This window comes from Sebastes umbrosus, chromosome 18, assembly GCF_015220745.1.
Source record: "Sebastes umbrosus isolate fSebUmb1 chromosome 18, fSebUmb1.pri, whole genome shotgun sequence".
In the NCBI taxonomy this organism is placed as follows: domain Eukaryota; kingdom Metazoa; phylum Chordata; class Actinopteri; order Perciformes; family Sebastidae; genus Sebastes; species Sebastes umbrosus.
Window position 1 is genome coordinate 11,232,719 of NC_051286.1, and position 18,816 is coordinate 11,251,534.

General features: G+C 35.9%; 2 protein-coding genes across 12 annotated transcripts in view; one reads left to right on the plus strand and one right to left on the minus strand.

Moving 5' to 3' along the window:
- Window positions 1-8,644, plus strand: part of otofa (otoferlin a) — a 96,258-nt gene extending 87,614 nt beyond the window's left edge. For 6 of the 11 annotated variants that reach the window (XM_037749988.1, XM_037749987.1, XM_037749994.1 and 3 more), the window contains one exon: window positions 8,332-8,644. In XM_037749988.1, coding sequence (XP_037605916.1) covers window positions 8,332-8,518 — 187 coding nt within the window. In that variant the 3' untranslated portion in view covers window positions 8,519-8,644. Of the gene's footprint in view, window positions 1-1,002; window positions 2,873-8,331 lie in introns of those variants that run through there. The other 5 variants (XM_037749992.1, XM_037749991.1, XM_037749996.1 and 2 more) reach the window with 2 other exon arrangements.
- A 6-nt stretch (window positions 8,645-8,650) lies between these two features.
- Window positions 8,651-16,248, minus strand: drc1 (dynein regulatory complex subunit 1 homolog (Chlamydomonas)). Its single transcript, XM_037750022.1, has 16 exons — window positions 16,065-16,248; window positions 15,769-15,898; window positions 14,256-14,383; window positions 13,911-14,094; window positions 13,703-13,840; window positions 13,161-13,247; window positions 12,927-13,049; window positions 12,535-12,662; window positions 12,250-12,384; window positions 11,722-12,151; window positions 10,353-10,442; window positions 10,181-10,264; window positions 9,930-10,075; window positions 9,601-9,753; window positions 9,423-9,525; window positions 8,651-8,761 (listed from the first exon to the last, which is right to left on the minus strand). Exons 1-16 carry the CDS (start codon window positions 16,118-16,120, stop codon window positions 8,735-8,737), a joined length of 2,142 nt encoding a protein of 713 aa, XP_037605950.1. The 5' UTR covers window positions 16,121-16,248; the 3' UTR covers window positions 8,651-8,734.
- Window positions 16,249-18,816: the final 2,568 nt, after the last annotated feature.

Consider the following 18,816-nt stretch of genomic DNA (forward strand, 5'->3'; position numbering starts at 1 on the left):
ATTTAGAAACTGCTGGATGCTGATTGCTTATGTTGGATAATTTGCATAATTAGCATTATCAACCATGTGGATAATATTGTTGTGGTTTTGGGGGTTATTGGGGATGCTGAATCCATTTCTGACATTTTCAAAATTCTAAATGACCGTTTAAACTAAAAGTGGTCATATTTCAACTCCTGTTGGACTGATTTTGATGACTTAGGTATTTGAAATAATTGAATTATATTCAACTCAGTTATTAATTGTAGGATATTTTTCGAACACAATTATCCAAACGATGCACAACATCTATGTTGTAATTTACAACCATTACCATTACACTCTGAGGTGACTCACAATTGGGTATTGGAGGTAACAAAGGCAAGTTCCATACCAAACTAGAATAATATGACTATGGCTAAATAATATCCTAAAAAAAGAGAGAAGAGAAGGGAGTAAAATGCAAGTAGAACATGTGAGTTGTGGAACAGGTTTTAAAACACAAGTATACCCAAAATGATCAGAGCCAATAGATCCCCATAAATGTTACACACTGTTCCTTTAAACGGCTATTTAGAATTTTGAAAATGTCATAAATGGATCCAGCATCCCTAATAACCCCATAAACCACTACGATATCGTCCATATAGGTGATTATGCTAATTGAATTGTCCAACATATTCCAAGTCATCCGTCAGTTTCTAAATGCCGGGGACCCGTACTGTACATTTCTAACATTACACTTTGGGTTACTCAACATTTCTGGGTTCACACTGCTGGCAAGTAGACTATTATATTGATAGAAATGTGAGCATGCTGCAGTGAAAAATACCTCTCATAAATGCAACACAGCTCACTAACCACTAATGCCAGCTATCTCTCTCTCTCTCTTAATCCTCCCATGTTCCATCCCATTTCTCTCTCCCCCATCACTCACCCTTCATTACCTTACTCCTCCATCCACCTGCATGCTTTCCTCACCAAATCTCCTCTTCCTAAAACCTCCATCCATCCCTCTAACAGCCGCCCAGACACCACCTTCCTATGGTTCCTGAGCCCGCTGAAAGCCATCCGCTACCTGGTGTGCAACCGCTACAAGTGGCTGATCATCAAGATCGTGGTGGCCCTGCTGCTGCTCATAATGCTGGGCCTCTTCCTCTACAGCATGCCGGGCTACCTTGTCAAGAAGCTGCTTGGGGCTTGAGAGGGCTGCTGGGAGGACAGGGAGGGGGGGGTGGCCAGCCGGATAGATAGATAGATGGATGGATGAAGGGGGGAGACGCAGAGTGTAGATGCTGGCTTGTGGACGCAAACCAGAAGGAGACTCACCCACAGGAAGGGAGGCACAGGAAGGAGGAAGCGCTTTGGGAAGTACGATTGCATTATTTTCTCCTCTCTAATCCGTTCTGATTGTCACAAACTGCTCGCCACCTTCCACCTTTGCTCTGCAGAGAGAGGCACAAACCACGCAAAATGACTTTTTTTCCCCCGCAAGTCATGAGAAACACTAACTGTCTAATCCTATATCCAATCTGCAGCCGGCCTAACAAATCTGATGCTCAGTATCTGGACTCCATCCTTGAACTGACTAAAAAGCAATCATTTGCCACAAAGTCTAACCCCTGATACACCTCTTCTTCTTCCTTTCAAGCAATGTTACATGACAATGAATGTTTCTTTATCTGTTTATACAACTTTTAATTTATGTATGAAGTTAAATCGGAGTGCTGGGTTAGTGGTCAGACGATTGCATGGATATTCATTTCAAGTGATGCTGTAAGATCTCCCATTACTGCTACGATGTCTGCTGTTAAGCTAATAGGGAACAAATGAACAATATGTTTGACAACACTCTGCTCTAACCCCCTTTTTTTTAGCATTTATAAGCACTATATAAATATTTAATAAATGGTTTACTCTATAACACAATGCTCAGTATTTGTCAACAGTTATAACTTCTCCTGTGTAGACATATTTTATATTATTACAACTGTGTTTTACTATATTATCATTTATTATCTGTTTATACACCAGCCTCTACGTATGGATGCACACAGGAGGAGTTATAGTTGTTGACGAATACATTAATAAACACTTATAGATGCTTTTACCTACGTTATTCGATGTTTATATACTGCTTATAAATGCTGATTAGGGGGGATGAAAACAAAGTGTTACCATTTTTTTTTTTTAAACTATTATAGCTCTTGCAGTCTTTGCACACTTCGCGAATAATAATGAAGAAACAAAAAGAAAGATGTCTATTTTCCTAATGAAATCCAATGAGACAAAGAACAAGATGACTTCAAAATTAATTCAATAATTAATAAGCGTTCTACAGGGTTTAGTTCAAATGCAATTTTAAAATATTGAATCTCTTGGATCAAAGCAACCAAGCCAGACTTGGGTCAAAAAGTATTCGCAAATAATTATTAAAAAAGAGAATAGGAGAATAAAACAAATTATTTGCAAATATAATTTGACTAAGTCTGGTTGAAACGTCTTCAAAAGCAACAAATACTTCCAGTTTATTACTGTTTTTCTACTAAAATGTAGACTTATATTGTCAATATGCATGCATCATTGTGATAACTGACCACAGAGGTCGTGTGTGTTGGCATGACTGTCTCTCCAAATCACCAACCCTGCTGTCTTTAACATTACAGATAATGTAAAGATGATTTCATGGGAACATAAAGTGCACTTGAGTGGAGTGGTGAAAGGGGGTCTAGAGTTGATTCTCTAAACTATGGCGTTGTTTGCAGTGCCCGTTACTCCCTTTCAAATTTGCCTGCGCTTGATCTCATTTGTGTTTATATATCTGGTGAAATGTGTGCAATATTTATTTTCTGTCTCTTTTGGAAATTTGAAATAAACTGAATTCCATGGAAAACATGTTTGAGATTGTTAAAGGCAGGGTCGGTAATCTATAAAAACTAGCAAGAGTACACTAGATTTTAAAAATGATTCAACCAAAAAACCAAGCACAGTTTTGCGAACTCTTTTCCATTGAACATAGCTAGCAGCAACAGCTCCAAAAGTTGCTAAATCTAAAGAGAAATTCAGCAACACTGACAGTCCGTCCGTTCAGGACTCCCTCTAAACTATGACTTTTTTTTAACGTACTATACTATGACTTTTTTTTACATCGTTCACTATGACTTATTTTTTCGACATACTATACTATGACTTTTTTTCTTTGACATACTATTCTATAACTTTTTTTATTTTTAGAACATACTATACTATGACTTTTTTTCATAAAATGTTTCGACATACTATGCTTTAATTTTTTTTCATGAAATGTTACGATATACTATACTATGACTTTTTTTCATGAAATTTTTCGACATACTTAGTATGACCTTTTTTTCATAATTTTTTTCGACTTTTTTCTTGACATTTTTCGACACACTATACTATGACTTTTTTTTCATGAAATGTTTCGACATACTATAGTATGATTTTTTTTTCATGAAATTTTTCAACATACTATACTATGACTTTTTTTCATAAAATGTTTCGACATACTATGCTTTAATTTTTTTCCATGAAATGTTACGACATACTATACTATGACTTTTTTTCATTACATTTTTCAACATATTATGCTATGACTTTTTTTTCATGAAATCTTTGACATATTGTAGTAGGCTATGACGTTTTTTCTTGACATTTTTCAACATACTATGCTATGACTTTTTTTTCATTACATTTGTCGACATACTATAGTATGACTTTTTTTCTTTGACATACTATTCTATAACTTTTTTTATTTTTAGAACATACTATACTATGACTTTTTTTCATGAAATTTTTCAACATACTATACTATGACTTTTTTAAATTTCAACAAACTATACTATGATTTTTTTTTTTCTCGACATGCTATGCCATGACTTTTGTTATTTTCTCGACACAATATACTAAGAATTTTTTTCGCCATACTTTTCTATGACTTTTTAATTTTTTTGACACACTATACCTTGACTTTTTGAAAAAAACATTTCAACATACTAAACTATGACTTTTAAAAAATAAAAAATTCACAAACTGTACTATGACTTTTTTTTCGACATGCTATACTATGACTTTTTTCATGAAATTTTTCGACATATTATAGTATGATTTTTTTTTCATGACATTTTTTGACATACTATGCTATGACTTTTTTTCATGAAATTTTTCAACATGCTATACTATGACTTTTTTCATGAAATTTTTCGACATATTATAGTATGACTTTTTTTCATGGAATTTTTCAACATACTATACTATGACTTTTTTTCATAAAATGTTTCGACATACTATACTATGACTTTTTTTCATGAAATTTTTCGACATACTTAGTATGACCTTTTTTTCATAATTTTTTTCGACTTTTTTCTTGACATTTTTCGACACACTATACTATGACTTTTTTTTCATGAAATGTTTCGACATACTATAGTATGATTTTTTTTTCATGACATTTTTTAACATACTATGCTATGACTTTTTTTCATGAAATTTTTCAACATACTATACTATGACTTTTTTTTTAAATTTCAACAAACTATACTATGATTTTTTTTTTTCTCGACATGCTATGCCATGACTTTTTTTATTTTCTCGACACAATATACTAAGAATTTTTTTCGCCATACTTTTCTATGACTTTTTAATTTTTTTGACACACTATACCTTGACTTTTTAAAAAAAAACATTTCAACATACTAAACTATGACTTTTAAAAAATAAAAAATTCACAAACTGTACTATGACTTTTTTTTCGACATGCTATACTATGACTTTTTTCATGAAATCTTTCGACATATTATAGTATGACTTTTTTTTCATTACATTTGTCGACATACTATACTATGACTTTTTTTCATGAAATTTTTCGACATACTTAGTATGACCTTTTTTTCATAATTTTTTTCGACTTTTTTCTTGACATTTTTCGACACACTATAATATGACTTTTTTTTCATGAAATGTTTCGACATACTATAGTATGATTTTTTTTTCATGACATTTTTTAACATACTATACTATGACTTTTTTTCATAAAATGTTTTGACATACTATGCTTTAATTTTTTTTCATGAAATGTTACGACATACTATACTATGACGTTTTTTCTTGACATATTTCAACATACTTAGTATGACCTTTTTTTCATAATTTTTTTCGACTTTTTTCTTGACATTTTTCGACACACTATAATATGACTTTTTTTTCATGAAATGTTTCGACATACTATAGTATGATTTTTTTTTCATGACATTTTTTAACATACTATGCTATGACTTTTTTTCATGAAATTTTTCAACATACTATACTATGACTTTTTTTTTAAATTTCAACAAACTATACTATGATTTTTTTTTTTCTCGACATGCTATGCCATGACTTTTTTTATTTTCTCGACACAATATACTAAGAATTTTTTTCGCCATACTTTTCTATGACTTTTTAATTTTTTTGACACACTATACCTTGACTTTTTAAAAAAAAACATTTCAACATACTAAACTATGACTTTTAAAAAATAAAAAATTCACAAACTGTACTATGACTTTTTTTTCGACATGCTATACTATGACTTTTTTCATGAAATTTTTCGACATATTATAGTATGATTTTTTTTTCATGACATTTTTTGACATACTATGCTATGACTTTTTTTCATGAAATTTTTCAACATGCTATACTATGACTTTTTTCATGAAATCTTTCGACATATTATAGTATGACTTTTTTTCATGAAATTTTTCGACATTCTATACTATGACTTTTCTTTCATTACATTTGTCGACATACTATACTATGACTTTTTTTCATGAAATTTTTCGACATACTTAGTATGACCTTTTTTTCATAATTTTTTTCGACTTTTTTCTTGACATTTTTCGACATTCTATACTATGACTTTTTTTCATAAAATGTTTCGACATACTATGCTTTAATTTTTTTTCATGAAATGTTACGACATTCTATACTATGACTTTTTTTCATTACATTTTTCAACATATTATGCTATGACTTTTTTTTCATGAAATCTTTGACATATTGTAGTAGGCTATGACGTTTTTTCTTGACATTTTTCAACATACTATGCTATGACTTTTTTTTCATGAAATTTGTCGACATACTATACTATGACTTTTTTTCATGAAATGTTTCGACATACTGTAGTATGATTTTTTTTTTCAACAGGCCATGACAGTATTAAAGAAGTTGGTAGCACTCATAGATATATAAATCAGGTAGCAGCTACAGGGCTTCCTACCTCAGGAGGCCGTCAGTCGCTTCAAGTTGGACCGGGTCTGTTGACTCCAACGTGGGCTGAATTGTTTGCTGATGGGCGTCTTCTCTGGAACCAAAGCGGTGCATTCAGGGTCCTCCAGTAAACCAAAGAATGCAAAGAAATCCAGCTTTGCTACTGCCTCAGTGCCTCAGATTCACACGCACTTTATATCAATAAATAATAAATGCAAACAAACAAATGGCTCAACGGGATGCTACACATGACTGCTAACCAAAACTGTGTACCGCTTCTGGTAAACAACACACCTGATCTGTGATTACTGATTCACCTATCACCCATACTCCACACACCACCTATTGTGCAAAAGGAGAATTACCACAAGTGGACACATACTTCATATACAGACACACATATAATGAACACAATACAAAAATGGCTCCAACAGTCATAGTATATAGTACGTCATAAAAATGTCATGAAAAATGTCATAGCATAGTAGGTGATATTAAAAAAGTCATAAAAAAGTCATAGTAGGCTATAGTACATAGAAATGGACATAAAATGCAAAATACATAATGTGATTTTTCTTTAAAAGTCATAGTATAATATGTCACAAAAATTTTTATAAGAAAAGTCATGGTATGGTATGTCATAAGAAATGTTGTAAAAAATATCATAGTATGTTATGGCATAAAAACACAGTACATCATAAAAGGTGATAGTATGTCACAAAAAGTCAAACAAATGTCATAGTATAGTATGTCATTAAAAATATTATTAAAAAAAGTCAAACAAATGTCATAGTATAGTATGTCATTAAAAATATTATTAAAAAAAGTCATAAAAATGTCATAGGTAGGTGATATTAAAAAAGTCATTAAAAAAAGTCATAGTAGGCTATAGTACATAGTTACTCAAAGCCAATGGCGGCCCTCAGAAACATTTATGTGGCCCCTGAAAGTGACATAAAATGCAAAATACATATAGAATTTCTTTTAAAAGTCATAGTATAATATGTCATAAAAAATGTTATAAAAAAAAGTCGTTGTATGGTATATCATAAAAATATCATAGTATGTTATGGCATAAAAACGTCACAGTATATCATAAAAGGTGATAGTCTAGTATGTCACAAAAAGTCATAAAAATGTCATAGTATCGTATGTCATTAAAAATATTATTAAAAAAGTCATAAAAATGTAATTGTATAGTACGTAGTTACTCAAAGTGCAGCCTGCGTGTCTCAGAAACATTTTGCGGCCCTTGAACGTGACATGAAATGCAAAATAAATGCAAATTACATAATATGGTTTTAAAAAAGTCATAGTACGATATGTCATAAAAAACTCATAGTATATCATAAAAGATGGTATTTTAGTATGTCACAAAAGTCACAAAAATGTCATAAAAAATTATATAAAAACAAATCATAGTATAGTATGTCATAAAATAGTCATAGTAGGCTATAGTACATAGTTACTCAAATCCAATGGCAGCCCTCAGAAACATTTATGCGGCCCCTGAATGTGACATAAAATGCAAAATACATAATATATATATTTTTTTAAAGTTATAGTATAATATGTCAGAAAAAAAGTTATTAAAAAGTCATAGTATGGTATGTCAAAAAATTTTGTAAAAAAAATATCACAGTATAGTATGTCATAAAAAATGTTATAAAAAAATATCCTAGTATGTTACGGCATAAAAAAAACTCATAGTATATCATAATAGATTATAGTATAGAAACAAAAAGTCATATAAATGTCATAACAAATGTTATAAAAATGTCATAGTATAGCCTACATGGTAGCCCTCAGAAACATTTCTGCAGCCCCTGAATGTGACTTAAAATGCTTGCATTATATTTTAATCATCCACGCTTCGTTTCAATACTCCAACACCCCTTTAAACTTGTGATAAAAACTGCTTAAATAAAAATAAAATTAATAAATTTTACTGCACAAAAAAACAATGTTGTTACAGTAACAAGAGTGAATTCGTGATCTCCACCCCAGTGATATATTCTTCAGATCTTTGCATGGAAATAATGGATGAGGATGATTGCTGTTTGATCTCTGAATCTCTCCGTGCAGCCGTCCCTCTACCAGCATGTCGTGGCTGCTGAGCCCGCTGAAGACGATGTGTATCCTGGCGTGGAGGCACTACAGGCTGCACTGTGTGGTGATACTAGCTGTTGTGCTGAGTCTGCTCTTCCTCGCTCTGCTCTTCTACTCTTTCCCCTCAGAGCTCAGCCACAAGCTCTTCAACGCTGCTGGATAAATCCACTGTATTGTACTATTTTGTATACACTTTGTATGCCACATGTTGTGTCTTACTAATGTTGCAGTTAATTGTTCTACCTATGTGTTTCTTCTGAGACTGTAAAAATAAAAACTGCAACTACACAAACTACATTAATGGATGGTTTATTTTACAATGAATTTAAATTCTTTTACACATACTGATTGATGATTCCACACACTGCCCCAGTTTGGATTACGGCCTCTCCAGCTCTGTGCTGACCTGTCAGAGAATCAAAGATGTCAGATGGATGATCTTAAAGAAGAAGCACATTCATTTCTGCCCAATTTGATTTATAGATTGTATTATTTGAATACACTAGCATTACCACTATCAATTATTATCTTGTTTAATCTGACAATTTGATTAATTGGTTAATAGTATGGTCTATAAAATGCAAGAGAATAGTGAAAAATGTACATCGCAGGTTTCTACACCTGCTTGTTTTGCCCGGAGAAAAACTAGAGGTATTCAATTTGCTACTCAAATGTGACAAAGAAAAGCAGAACATTTTCACATCAGCAAATTCACAGCATTTTTACTTTCAAAAATAGTTTAAACGGTCAGAAATATTTGTTAAAATTGTTAATTTTCTGCTGATAATTCAATCATTTATTTATAAAACACATTTGTAAAATTAAAGAAAATACTACATTACTCTATTATATTATGCACCTTACTTTACAGCTTACTGTTTTTACTTTTTTCTATATTATTGTTAGGGAAGTTACTCAATCTTCAACCTCATTGCATATAGAGCTGCAACAATTAATCGATTAGTTACCAACTATTAAATGAATTGCCAACTAATCGATAATTGATTAAACGGTTTGAGTAATCAGTAATACAGATATCTGATACATGAAGACAAACACACACATACTCTTGAGTTGAGCGACTGTTGCAGTAGCATCCGCAGTTCTGCGTTCTGCTGCTTCAGACTCTCAGTCTCGGGGATGAGCTCAGAGATGTCTGTCAGGACCGCACTGGAAACATAAAACGTTTAAGTACAGATGGATGTTTGCTTTGTGTGTGTGAGTGTGTGTGTGGTTGTTACTCACTGGTAATGCTTTAGTGTGTTCTCTGCTGCGTCCCAGAGTTTCATTTTGTCGTCAGAGATTATATTGCCCATACTCTCCCAGTAGGCTGCATCCTCTGAAGTATCCCGGGCTTCTACATGAAAACTACTCTGATGTTGGCGGGCTGAGCTCTCCCTTAGAAAGCACCAAGAACACATTAGCATCACATATTCATAGAGAATGACTATTGTATCCTAATTTCAGTCCAATTAACAACCATATTATATCCTCTGTTGGCATGGAGATACACTACATGATGGAGAGTAATCCAATGCTCATAGATATTTAAATGCGTGTAAATTTGGCCTTACCTGGACCTCATGTGCTGCTCGAGGAAACCTTTTAGAGCAGGCACAATATGGTTAGGATTGATGAGTTCAGAGGTCAGATGAATCGTAGACTTGGTCTCCTGTTTCTCTGCCTTGCTACTGGATTCACCCGACTCAACACACACATCCTGCAGACAGACAAAACGCTCAAATTGACTAATTGTCAATCATCTTGTATGTCTAAGACTCAAGGCCATATTTTGCACAAGCATCTATCCACTGCTCCTCCTCACCTCTGTCTGCTCCCTCTGCTGATGGTTGTACTTTAGTAAGAAACCAGCCAACTTGGGCACATCCTCCTCTTCAATGCCAAAAGACTGGAAGAGAAAACAACGTGTCTGGTTGTTCAGTATTTACTCCGTACAGTCGAACAACACGATGACGCATTACACTACATGAACTCACACAAAGCAGAGAGCCCAGCTTCACGACGGTCTGTTCTTCCTTCTCCAGAGGAATCAGCAGGTTCAGGAGTTTATCTTCTATCAGGAAGCCCTGAGATAGGGAGGAAGGGAAACTTTTGGTTGAAGATGTTTATCACATATGGTCATGGATGATTCAATAGAACGATTAGAGAAACCAAAACCTGTTTTAACATTCATATATGTTGTTTTAATAGTTCAACATTTTAGGAAATACCACAATGGTAAATATGAAGCTACAGCCAGCATCAGGTTTGCTTAGCTTAGCTTAGCATAAGGACTGGTCCAAAGGTAACAAAACCCGCCAACCAGCACCCGTAAAGCTCAAAAATCAACACATTACATCTTTATCCGGACGCAAATCACAGTTTAAAAACAGCATGTTGTGTTATGGGGGTTATGTGCAAGACTATTTCTTGGTTGAGAGAAATTACTTCTTGGTGTCTTGTCATAATTCTGATCAGAAGAGACGGCTGTGTCCGAAACCGCATACTGTATTAGTTGTACGTACTGATTTGGCCAAAATGCAGCATGTAGTATGCAAACAGAAGCAAAAACTACAGTATGCCAAAAATACTTGTCATACTGATTTGGAAAAAATCTTCAGCATGCATCGGACCTGTCTACCTCGCCTACGGTATCCCACAATGCAAAGCGCTGGAACGGCACAGTCTATGGTCACAACAATAGTGGTGAGGGGAGAAATCAACTGTGTAGATTTCGAATATTGGTAGTTTTACGAAAATTGATGGCGAATCGAACATTTGCTCCACCGTTTTCCGAGTTTAGAAGCTCCACAAACTGCCGTAACAGCAAGCTAACGTCTGCCTGGGTCGCTACCTCGCCAGGTACCACGCTCACAGACCGCTATTAGCTGGCTCGAGCTCTCTCAAGAGACCAGTCTCATAGACGAGAGGCTTTTACTTCCCAGTTGACGGATGGTTTGTTTAGATATCCCAACACAAATGTCTATTATAAAATGAACTGGAACCCGTGATCATCTGCTTTTTTCGAGTTGAAAAGCTTCACAATCGCCTGAGGGCATAGCTCGCTTGCCAGCTGGCCAGTCATGCTCACACAGCATGTATCTAGTATGTAGTAGGCGGTTTCAAATACAGCCTGTTTAATGGACAGACATGAGAGTGGTATTAATCTTTTTATCTTATCTTTATCTAACTCTCAGGAAAAGTATATCTCCTAAAATGTCGAACTATTCCTTTAATATAATGAATGTATACAGACACTGTTTGTTATGATATAGAGATGATTGTCAAAAAATGGTCAACTTCTTGTCCTCTTCTGTACAAACATCTCTTCGTGTAATAAACATTAATAATGAAGTTGTGTCTCACCGTCTCATCACGCAGCAGCTCCAACACTTTATTCAGTGTCTCCGTCGACAGCTTCCCTTCCTCCACCTCAGCACCGCTCTCACTCTGCACCGCTGTCCCTTCCTTGTACATTTCCATGTCTGTGCTCTCAGTGTCGGTGTCCAGCCTAGGCCCGACTGAGAGGTCCATCATCCTCTGACTACACTGTGAAGCCTGCCCGGTGTGAAACAGCTGAGAGACAGCCGGGCGGTGGGGCCTTGAAGCCTGTTTCTGAGGCTGGACGGGACCAGAGACCTCCATGAACTCCATATGAGGTCGTTGCCAGGCTAAACCAAGGTGATTGCAGATCAGCGAGTCGGTGACCAAAACCCTCTCCACTAGTTGCTTCACCTCTGCTTCAAGCATTAGCCACATGTCCTCAAATTGCCTGGCATCAGTGACTGCAAAGCGCCTGCGTGAAGTGAAGGAGGGTTGGAGGTGTAGGGAAAAGATTCAGTCGTACAGTACGTCCGTGTTACTTTAAACTGACTTATTAAAATGATGACTCACTTGATTTTCTTCTGTATGCGATCATACTGCTGGATGTTGCGTTCGTACTCCTTAGAATAATACTGGCACTTCTTTGTAAACTGTTTCCTATGACTGCAATACTTATCGTTTAGGTCTTTCATCTCTGTCCGCAGACTGAAACACAAAGCCAGCCCAAGAAACAGAGAGTGAGTTAAATATAACAATGTGTGTGTGTGTGTGTGTGTGTGTGTGTGTGTGTGTGTGTGTGTGTGTGTGTGTGTGCGTGTGTGTGTGTGTGTGTGTGTGTGTGTAAATCTGTACTACCTGTAGATCCTGCTCTTCATATTGGCCAGGTTGAAGGTGTGTCCTGCTATTTCATCCTTTTGCTTTATTAGTTTTAGCTTTGTGATCATGTTGCCGGCTTTTATCTGTTGGAGCTCTCTCTCCAGAGCCTGCAGAGGCAAGAGTGGGATTTAGGGCCTCTCAACACTCGGCTTACGTTTGTCAAATGGTGGAAACATCTGAAACGTTTTATTCTTGGCAACGTAATCAAAAACACTACCACTATCTACTATGTTACTGGTGTCCGAGGCTGATTCCAATTTAGATTAACACACAAGGAAAATGCTGGGTTCATCAGGAGCACTAGAGCTCATAGCACAAAAGCTTCAGTCAAAGGTTAAGCTATTGGCGTGCATCTTGATATTTGTGCAAACCTGTGACTTTGTTTTCTGTTCTGACTGGAGGAGGCCCAACTCGTCAGCAGTCTGCAACATCATATTGTGAACTATCACTTCACACTCCTCCACTTTCTTCTTCCTAAGCACCAGCCTCTCCAACTAGAAATAGATTAGATATCGTTAGATACAGCGTTGATATACGTAAGATATAAGATATGAATCAAGTCTGCATGTGTGACTGTGTGTGTTGTTTATTTCAATTTTCCTGACCTCTTTGTCCCAAAGTTCCTTCATTTGTTGTTCCCACTCAGTCTCGTCTCTCGTAAGTAAGATTTCCATTTCCTGCTGATAAACTCTCTACCAACAACACAAGTGCAACCATTAGTAGGAATTACAACAATGGCATAAGCAAGAGTCTGCAACCATGGTAGCAGCTCAGTGGTGCTTTGAGATAACTGCTGACTTTAGCATGATAACATACTCACAATGATACTGCTAACAAGCTGATGTTAAGCGGGTATAATGTTTACCATGCTCACCATCTGGAACCTGCGTGTTAGCATGCTGACGGTCTAAACACAGAGCACAGCTGAGGCTGATGAGTTTTGCAGGTCATAAACCAAAGCAAATTTAAATTTTGACCTGATGATAATGTTAGCTGGAAGGTCAGAGGATCACCAAAGTCATTACAATTCATCCTGAGGGGGAAATGAATATTTGCACCACATTTCATTGCAATCCATCCGATAGTTCTTGAGACATTTCACTACAAATTGTTTAAAGCTGCTTCTTGACCTCCATCTGGGTCCTACCTCCATCTGGGCTAGCTCCTCCCTGTAGGCCTTTGTCAGGGTTTTGATCTGGTCCTCCATCCTCTCCATCATCAGGTCCAGCTCCTCTGCATGCTTCCTCAAGTCCTTCACATAGCGATCATCTCCAGTTTTCAGCTCCTGTTCAGACAACACCATGGATGGATAGATAGATAGATAGATAGATAGATAGATAGATAGATAGATTTACCTGTTGCAGGTCATTTATGAGTTTTTTCTTGTCGTCTATGATAGCAGCACATAACTGCTGCTGGTTGTTCAGGGCCTCCTGGAGCTCCTGAGGGATCACCTTCAGCTGAGCTACGGACCACCCTGTGGTGATCTCCTCAAATATTTCCTGGCTGGATTTTAAATCATTCTGCAGCCGCCCCAATCTGGACCAAGAAAGACAAACATGGTGGCAAACAGGAGGGAAGAAAGACAAAAGGGTAAAGATGGTGTGGAGGATGTAGAAAGTAAAATAGTTTTTTAAAAGTATGTAATCTATGTGGTAGGGGTTTTGGTTTAGGACAAAGGTAAGCTAGTGGTAAATTACCTAATTCTGCGAGCTTCCTCCAGCTCTGTCCTTCGCATCGACTCTTTAGCGTCAGCTGCAGTTTGGATGTTGGTCACTAATGTCGTCAAATCTCTCTGCAGGTCGATCATATTCTGGGGAGGGACTAACTAAAATAAAAGAGGACAGTTTCTTTCTGAGTACATGTCAGTAAATGGCACTCAAGTAAAATTGTAGCTCACTATAATAATCCTAATAAAAACAGTAGCTATTTTAAATTATATATAATTATTATCACCTGAAGCCCATTTTTGGTGTTCATGGAAAGTATGGTGTTATGTCATAAACAACCCTATGTTTATTGCATTAAAGTCTAGACTGATTTACAAACTTCTTCTCAAGTAAGAGCTGGAATAAAGGCAAATATTGTTTGGTTTAAAGAACAGACAACCAGTGTTATTATCAGGCAAAATTGTTTGGGAAAACATTAAAAAACCCAAGGCACTTTCACATTAAAACAAAAGGTCAAAGTATGTATTGGACGTGTAAGCTTGTGTTTTGGATGCTTTAACTTTATTGAATTATCCATGACATTTTTGTAGCTTTGTGTGACTTGACATAACCTTCTTGTAATGTCAAATTAAAGGGACTGTTTGTAACTTCTTACAAGTATAAATCAATCCGGGTCGGTGTCCCATGCACGCTCGCGTGTGGCTACGCTGTCAGAAAAGACTCCAACACAAACTACACGGAAGCACCAAAGTTATTTGTAGTGAAGCCCGTCTTGCAAAACAGTATTGGCCACGGTCGGAGGACGCGGGGGAGATCGTAGCTTTGGTCTCCAGGGCCGGAGGCTCTGCTGTACTCTGCTCCTCTGCTCCTCTGCCTGCTTGCCTTCACTCAGCTCGCTCTACCTCACGTTCATGCGTGCACACTACACACTGCAGAAGAGTTAATAGCTCTGAGAATATCTAGTGAATGGACAGTGGACGTTTGTGCAGAAATAACTGCTGCAGCTCCTCCAGACCAACAGAGGTTTCCCGTGTCTTGTGAAGTGACGGTATCGTCTCCGACCAAACTCCGGTGTCTCCCCTGTTCCCTCCGGCCGCGGTTGGGAGGCTGAAGCAGGAAAAGCCAACACTAGGATCAGAAGGGATTCATGGAGAGACCTTCGTCTGGTCAGCTAACATTACTGCCAAGCAGCTGAAATATAGAGTGATATTGTGCTTTTAGCTGACGTGTGTCGCCTCACTGTGTTGAGCGATGCTCGTTCATGTCTATGTAGAGCGAGCACAAGCACGAGCCCAACGCTGTCTTTCGTTGACGTAATGGCCACAGGTGTCACTGTTAAGAATCATATTTCTGATTCTTACAAACAGTCCCTTTAACAGGCGAACTAAAATGAAAACTTGAGATAAATTATTCCAGATATATAACCACTGTTCTGGGGGAACACAATGAATTTGTAATAATGAAAAATGGTGACTTTTGATTAATACATTGAAATTACTGTAGATAGGACAAAGACACAGAAGGGTTTGGAAACTAAACCAACCTTTTCACTTCCCTCCTCCTCATCCTCCTCCTCCTCCTCCTCCTCCTCCTCCTCTTTAGGCTGGCTCTCCTCCTTGAACTCCTCATGGACCTCCATACTGGGTCCTGCTTCAACCTCCAGTGTGGAGACCCTGAAGGTGAAATTACAGTCAGCAGTTGCAACAAGTACCATAAAACACAGATACAAACTGCAATCTCTGGATTTTATTACCTCATATGTTATTATCATTATTATTAAGCTATTATCAGTACATATAGACCATGCAGCATGACAACTATATTAGGTTAACAACTTACCCATTCAACACAGAGGGTTCAGACGTCTTCTCTGGATCCTTATCAACTTCTTCCATATTAAGTATGTATGTTTTAAGTATATATGTTAAAAGTTATTGACAGAAACTGTTAAATATTGTAAATATTGATCATGAAGATAGCAACAACAGTAGTAGGTCTGTGTCTCCAAGGTCTGTTTGGTACACGTTGCTATGGCGACAGAGCCACCAGAGTGATGAGTGCTGCCTTCAAGTGCCCATCGTAAAGCTCGAAAATTCAAGTTAATGTGCAAACACAACAATAAGGACTAATATACTGTATATTTAGAAGTTATCGTCTTTATGTGTTACTGTCAATGCTCTCTGGCTCTGAACCTTGATCAAATGCTGCACTTTACTGTCTTTTGATTGTTTTTATTATCCTTTTAATTTTTTTTCTTTTAACTTATACTTTTATATTCTTTTATTAATTTTTATCTTATGCACTTGCTGCTCTTTTATCTTGCTTTTATATATGTAAAGCACTTTGAATTGCCTTTGTGTATGAAATGTGCTATATAAATAAACTTGCCTAGCCTTGCCTTGCCATAGTACACCCTTAGACCCTTGGTTTGAAATGACAAATAGATTGCTGTATTCATTGATGGTTTTCATTAAGAAGGTTATAACAACAAAGACTCCATTTATTTATTTTTTACAAAAAACTATCCTTTAGTACAGATACACACAATTATTCCACAAGGCATGCTGCTGCTGCAGGTTATTTTACTTTACCAAGATCCAAAACCAAATCAGGTCAAAGTACAGCAATATACAGAGCAATGCAAGAATGGAGTTCACTCCCAAATCATATTACACAACAAAATGATATATATGGTTTTAAAAAAAACACTAAAAGAGCATTACTTAAGAAGAAACTTTAGTAATTAATAAGTAGTCTTGGGTGTGTAAGGGTATTAAGGGCATTCCATGTTAAATGATGATATTTATCTGTTAGATCATGATAGATTCAGTAAACAGTAAACTTAAACTGTGTCAGTTGTTATTGTTTTATTTACAGTTGACGTGTATTACGATGTGTTATGTTAGTGTATGATAAATAGTGTGAATGTGTATTTTTGTATTGTCACCATGTAAACTATGTGGACCCCAGGAAGAATAGCTGCTGCTATGCAAAAGCTAATGGGGATCTAAATAAACAAACAAACAAACAGCATATAGGTAGTTTTTGTCTATAACCGTTTTCTACTGTCATAACTCTTTCTTTCTTTTTTGCTTTGTATATTAAATGCAAAAAAAAGTAATTAAAAGTAATTCTAAAAAATTTGAATGAAAAAAAATCTGTAGCCACAAGAAGCACATGAGGCATAGCTTCCACCAGCAGATGTTGATCCACCAATACAGAACATAGAATATGCATCATATTGATTAAATCTTGAATATGTGTGATATTACAAATATCCAGCAGAGCAGTGTAGTAGTTGCAATGCAGAGAGTAAATCACTGAATTACTCTATCATATATGGCTTGGTGCTGCCATCTAGTGGCAGCATCCTGTTTCCAAACTTCTGATTGCTTATTATCGTAGACTGCATATACCTGTATACAGTTTATGGTTATTATAAGTTCTGTGCCTCAAAGCAAGCTTGTACTGTCTGCACCGCTCCAATATTGTCTGTTTTCTCCAAAAATATCTTTTCCTGGGAAGCTTTGGATTCTGTTTTCGACATTTTTTTCATTGGTAAGGCTCTATGATGGCCATTAAGGAAATTAAAATGAAAAAGCACATTAACATATAGCATTTTTACAGGAGAGGTACATGTTCAAAGACAATCTAAAATATAAATACAGTTGGTTGGAAAAGTGTTATGTTAGTATCAAATGGAAAATGACTTTAAAACTGAAGTAACTTTATCACAATTATAAAACTACACTGTTTCATATTAGGTTGAATCCTAGTTAACAGCAATTGGCGACTACCAATGATTACTTTTGCAGTTTATTTTAAATCAACATGAGATAATAGCTCAAGACCAAAATATCTGTATCTGTCAAAAACAATGCAAAAAATGTAATATTTCAAGTGGAACTGAGTGTCTGCAAAAATCATAACTTATCTCAAACTAGTGCTGAGCGATTTTGAAAATATATCTAATTGCAATTATGTTGACTGTAATTGCGATATGATTTGCGGTATTATAGGGAATGATAATTTTTACATAATTATTCTCATTTTCATTGAAAAACATTAAAATGATTATGGTGTGATTTTTGTGGGGATCTATACGAAACAAAGATGCACTCTTAAGTCAGTAGAATATGATGTGTAGGCCAGGACATCTCTGCAGAATGATAATATTTAGTTTAAAATGGTATTTTGACACACATTTCACCTTCAACAAATACCTATTGCGCCTCCTGAGATTTGAAAATTGCAGTAGGCCATCATGCAATTTCAATAAAATTGTGTAGCCCTATCTCAAACACAGAAAACAAACAGGTGCATAATAAATGTACAGTAGGCTACATGGTATATAATAGGATAATAAATAGTATTAATTTGCATGCAATAAAAATGGCCCAATAGTTATTGCAAGCATTAAACAGTAAATATTGCTACATATCAGGGCGTTAATGTTCACACACAAAAAATAGGTATTCTTAATTTTGAGCTAAAAAGTGACATGTTTATGAGCTGTACATTTAATGTTATACTCAGAAGCTGACTGGAGGTGGCGCTACTGTCTTGTGAACAAACTGATATCCTTGAAACC